Source organism: Trichechus manatus, unplaced genomic scaffold (assembly GCF_000243295.1).
Source record: "Trichechus manatus latirostris isolate Lorelei unplaced genomic scaffold, TriManLat1.0 scaffold00101, whole genome shotgun sequence".
Taxonomy (NCBI): domain Eukaryota; kingdom Metazoa; phylum Chordata; class Mammalia; order Sirenia; family Trichechidae; genus Trichechus; species Trichechus manatus.
In genome coordinates this window covers 8,573,822-8,578,454 of record NW_004444037.1, presented here as the reverse complement: position 1 = coordinate 8,578,454, position 4,633 = coordinate 8,573,822, and the positions used below count along the sequence as shown (strand labels likewise).

General features: G+C 42.6%; 1 protein-coding gene across 1 annotated transcript in view; it reads left to right on the top strand.

The window, feature by feature from the left end:
* Positions 1-3,607: 3,607 nt before the first annotated feature.
* Positions 3,608-4,633, top strand: part of SPATA18 (spermatogenesis associated 18) — a 42,922-nt gene continuing 41,896 nt past the window's right edge. The window contains exon 1 of the mRNA XM_023737350.1: positions 3,608-3,770. Within this exon, the coding sequence (XP_023593118.1) occupies positions 3,684-3,770 (87 nt within the window). The 5' untranslated portion in view covers positions 3,608-3,683. The remainder of the gene's footprint in view (positions 3,771-4,633) is intronic.

The following is a 4,633-nucleotide window of genomic DNA, read 5'->3' as shown; positions in this document are numbered from 1 at the left end:
AAAATGGAAGCAAAGGGCAAAATTTGTTCAACCCTGAACCTAACCATGTTTAAAAACAGTATTAAAGAATGTCAGAACTGCAAGAAATCTTAGAACTCATCTAGTACACATTTTTCGTTTTATAGAATGAACAAATGAGGCTCAGAATGATTAAAGACTTCTGTAATATCGTGAGAAAACACAAATTGGCAGAGTGTGAGATAAAGCAATGGTGTTCATGTTCCAAGTTTAGTGTTCTTTGAACTTATCCAAGATATCTGATGGTGTATCGTAAATAAAAGGTTTCATTTTTATTTTTTCTTTCCAAAAAATCATCTAGTTGAGAGTATCCTAAAATAATCAAATTGGGACAAAATTGTTGTTAGCTGCCATTGAGTTGGCCCCGACTCATGGTGACCCCATGTACAATGGGATCAGATCATTGTGATCCATAGGGTTTTCAGTGGCTGATTTTTGGAAGTAGATCATCAAGCCTTTCTTCTTAGTCTGGAACCTCCACTGAAACCTGTTCAGCACCATAGCAACACAAAAGCCTGCACTGATAGACTGGTGGTGGCTGATCCTGAGGTGCATTGGCCAGGAATTGAACCAGGGTCTCCTGCATGGAAGGTGAGAATTCTACCACTGAACCATCACTGCCCCCTGGGACAAAATTAGAACATCAATATATTCTCTAAACAGAATCTTTACTTATTTAATATTTTCCATTCAAAGAACTGGCACATGTACTTTTAAAATCTAATAAAAAAATAATAATCATAAAACTCATTTTCCTTTCTGCCTTGCCTTCCACAAAGCCCAGAAACAAGTGTAAAATGAAGCTCACTCTTAGTACATAAACACAAGCTTAAATTTGGGGCTTATTTGTGTTGTCTCTCTTAAAAACAAAAATTCTTTTCTAACAAATCTTTTACTCTAAGCCATCTCAGATCCTTTCTTGGAAGTTGTTGTTCGCTGCTGTCGTTGGCCCCCTACTCATGGCGACCCCATGCACAACTGAACGAAAATGCTGCCTGGTCCTGCACTGTCCCCAGAATGGGTTGTGATATATAGGGTTTTCATTGGTTGATCTTCAGAAGTAGAGTGCCAGGCCTTTCTTTCTAGGTGATCTTCCCACTACTTTTTGGAAGTAATGGGGATACACAGTGAATAAATAAATAAGACATTTGTTTTTAGTCACTGAGTAGAAACCCAATGCTTCTTTGTTATCAATAAATACAAAGTTGCTGCTATGAACAAGACATGCTGCTGGTTTGTAGGGAAACCAAGAGGTTTATGAAATGACTCCAGGCCTTAAGGGTCTTGGATGTAATTGTAGGGCTAGGACATATGTACACATAAATAATATCAGGCATATTCTAAGGTGATTTAAAGATCCATTCTATCCTAAGACTATGAGTCTAATTACTAAATTATAGTATAGAAATTTGGTCAAAGCATATTGTTTTGGGTCAGCGGCTTAAATATTGATATTTTGGCTAACACTTTTCTGAGGTGGTAAAGTTTCTGGGTTTGCCATTTTTATAACTTCTTTCTCAATAAATTACTATAAAAGCAATTCATGTTCATGGTAGAAATTTAGAAAATCAGGAAAGCATAAAGGAGCAAATTAAAATCACCAATAATTATGCCTTGGGTTCATATTGTACAATATAATACAATATACACAATTTAGTGCCCTGTTTTTTTTTCTCTTAACATTATATAGTGAGAATTTCTACAGACTAGATATTCTTCAGTAACAAGATTTTCATTATGCAATGTTTCGTTAAATGGTTTGCTCACCCCTACTGATGGAGATTTAGACTGTTTCCAGGTTTTCTCTATTAAATATAATACTGTGATCAACATTCCTAGTGATGGTGATCATGTATTCTTTGAGCACTTACTACAGTATATGCTAAGCACTGTGCTAAGTACATGAATTATCTTATTTATTCTCATAATATTTCTATGAAGTAGGAACTATGGTCTCCCTTTAACAGATGAAGAAACCAAGGTTTAGAGGCTAATTAAGGTGTCCACAGCTAGGAATGAGCACTAACCCAAACCAAACCTGTTGCTGTTGAGTGGATTTGGATTCATAGTGACCCTATAGGACAAGTGGATTCCAGAGTAGAACTGCCCCACAGGGTGTCCAAGCAGCAGCTGGGGGATTCAAACTGCTGACCTTTTGGTTAGCAACTGTAGCTCTTAACCACTGTGCTACCAGGGCTCCTTTTCTTTTTTTACTTTAGTAATCTTTTACTATGATAATAACAATTATGTACCCTTATAGCCCTTATTTTGTGATCTACAAAAAAATAGCAGGGACACAGGCTTTAGAAATGAGCCTTTCATTTTCATTAAAGGACAGTAAGACCACTATAATTCAGAAAAATAGAAACGAGAAGTGGTGAAAATTCTGAATTTTACAGTACTTACATATATGTGATGTTCATATATCTTCAAGTATGCTCAAAATAAACCTGAGTTAAGCCAGCTAACTAAATAGCTGAGACCCTGTTCTACCCACAATGGTTTAATGAATAGATAAGAATGATTTGCAATCCAGCACATCATCTGATGGTATTTAGAACAAGGGCTTCTGAAGTTCTTAAGGATAGTTGAAATGGTTTAATGTCTAATTCAAATTATCACTGTGCTTTAATACTCGTTTGAAATAGCGACAAACCGGGCCTGATCTTTCAGTCTTAATTAGAGAATTCAAAATTTAATGAAGCTTTATAGGGATCAATAATTCTACAAATATACTATCAAATCTTGTCCAAAGAATTAATGTTTATTTGTGAACATCCTGGAGCTAAAATCCGCTTGTTCCGCCCAGGGCCAAGGAACAAAGCAAAAAATAGAAGCTGGAAGAACTGAAATTTTAGTTACAACAAGTTTCAAACAAGTAAACCCTAGGGTCCTACAAATGAAGATTTAATAAAAGTATGAGAGGTGGAAGAATACAGTAAGGATCCAAACAGGAACTTTCAGGAGAGCCTAACCAAACACTTTTATGGAGAAATAACTCTTGATTCTCTAGATGCGACTTGTTGCCCTGAACTCCGGGTCGGGAGGAGAGTTCTGGGCCTCCAGCTTCCGCTACGAAGCGCTTCGGCCAGCGAGGGGTCCAGCCGCCGCCATTAGGGATCTTGGTGCCCCCTAGCCCCCGCTCAACCCAGAGTCTCAGTGACTTCGGTCGCCCTCGCCTTCAATCACCAGCAGTACCAACACCATCAGGAGGAAGAGCAGCAGCACCAGGAGCAGAAGCATGGCGCGCCCAGGCGGGTCCCCCGCCGGTGAGGCAGTGGGAGGGCGCCGGAGAGGGGGGCGCAGAGCTAGCGTTGCCAGGACGCGGGAAGCGCGCGTCCCTGGCAGCCACCGCCCACGTCAGGGTTTGTTTAATCATCGCCTGGGTATTTAGGGCCCGGGCTCCCGGGCAATCGCCCGGTAGCACAGAGATCGCGCCGGGCAGCGGATGAGGCGTGGCGGCTGCGGCCCAGGGCACCTCCCCCCGGCTTCCCGAACCCGGCCCCGTCCGACGCGAGGGGGAGGATGGAAACATCAGCCAAGCTCTGAGCCCCGCAGGAAGATAACACCGTTTCCGCCATTCCACCCTACAGTACCTCGGACGCCCCCGGCTCGGCCCTTCCAAGTTTCTATCTCTCAGAGCGGGGCCAGCGGAAAAGCGAGCGATGGCAGACAACCTGAGGAAACTAGTCTCGAACGAATTTTTACGATCACTGCCGGAGAAGCTCGACTCCTGGCTGAGGGAGTACAGCGTAAGTCTGGTTGGGGAATACCCGGGCCCGCCTTCTCTCTAGTTCCCTGCACAGTCCTGGGCGGGGGTTTCTTTTTATTATTATTTTTAAGAAAAAAAAAAGAAAAGTTTGGTGGTGAAATAGCTCTAACAAAACATTTCAGCCATTTTTACATGTACAATTCAGTGACATTAACTACATTCACCATATTGTGCAACAATTACTACGTTTCCAAATATTTTTTCATTACCCTTAAACAAAAACTCTGTACAGCTTAAGCAATAACTCCTTTCCCCATTTTCTCCTTCTGGGCGGAGATTTTTTTAGGGCTGGCGTCGAGTGGCTGCTTTGTAAAACCCTCGCAGTTGTGATTCCTAACGGGGACCACGGTCTCCGACCCAGATCGCCAAGAAGCTAGAGCACGCGTCAGTCGGTGCACCTTTCTGCTGCGCGGGGCGGGGCTGGGGACTCCTGGGAGAGAGAACGTGTTACCAGAGCGGTAACCAAGGACGCTGGCGGCCCTAGCAACAAGGAGCCGGGCAGTCCAGTTTGGGTCCGAGGTCTGGTCTGCCGTTTTTCTTTCCACCCTCTCCGCTAGTTCATTCCACGCCCCTCCCCCCATTATTTTACTACACCCCTGCTCCTTCCTTTCTGCAAGTGTCCCACTCTGAGAATACCCAGAGGTTTCAGGTAAACCTCAGAATGGATTTTTGTAAAAATGCATCTGAGTACCAGTGAAACAGGTTAGCAGCTGGGCACATTAACCGTTTGCACTACCCAGGTACTTCTCATCACCCTTAAAAGTAGCTAATTACTACTTAGTCTCAGAAGGCTGAGAATAACAAATCCTAACGTATGTATTCACCCTTCTTAAAACTACCTCT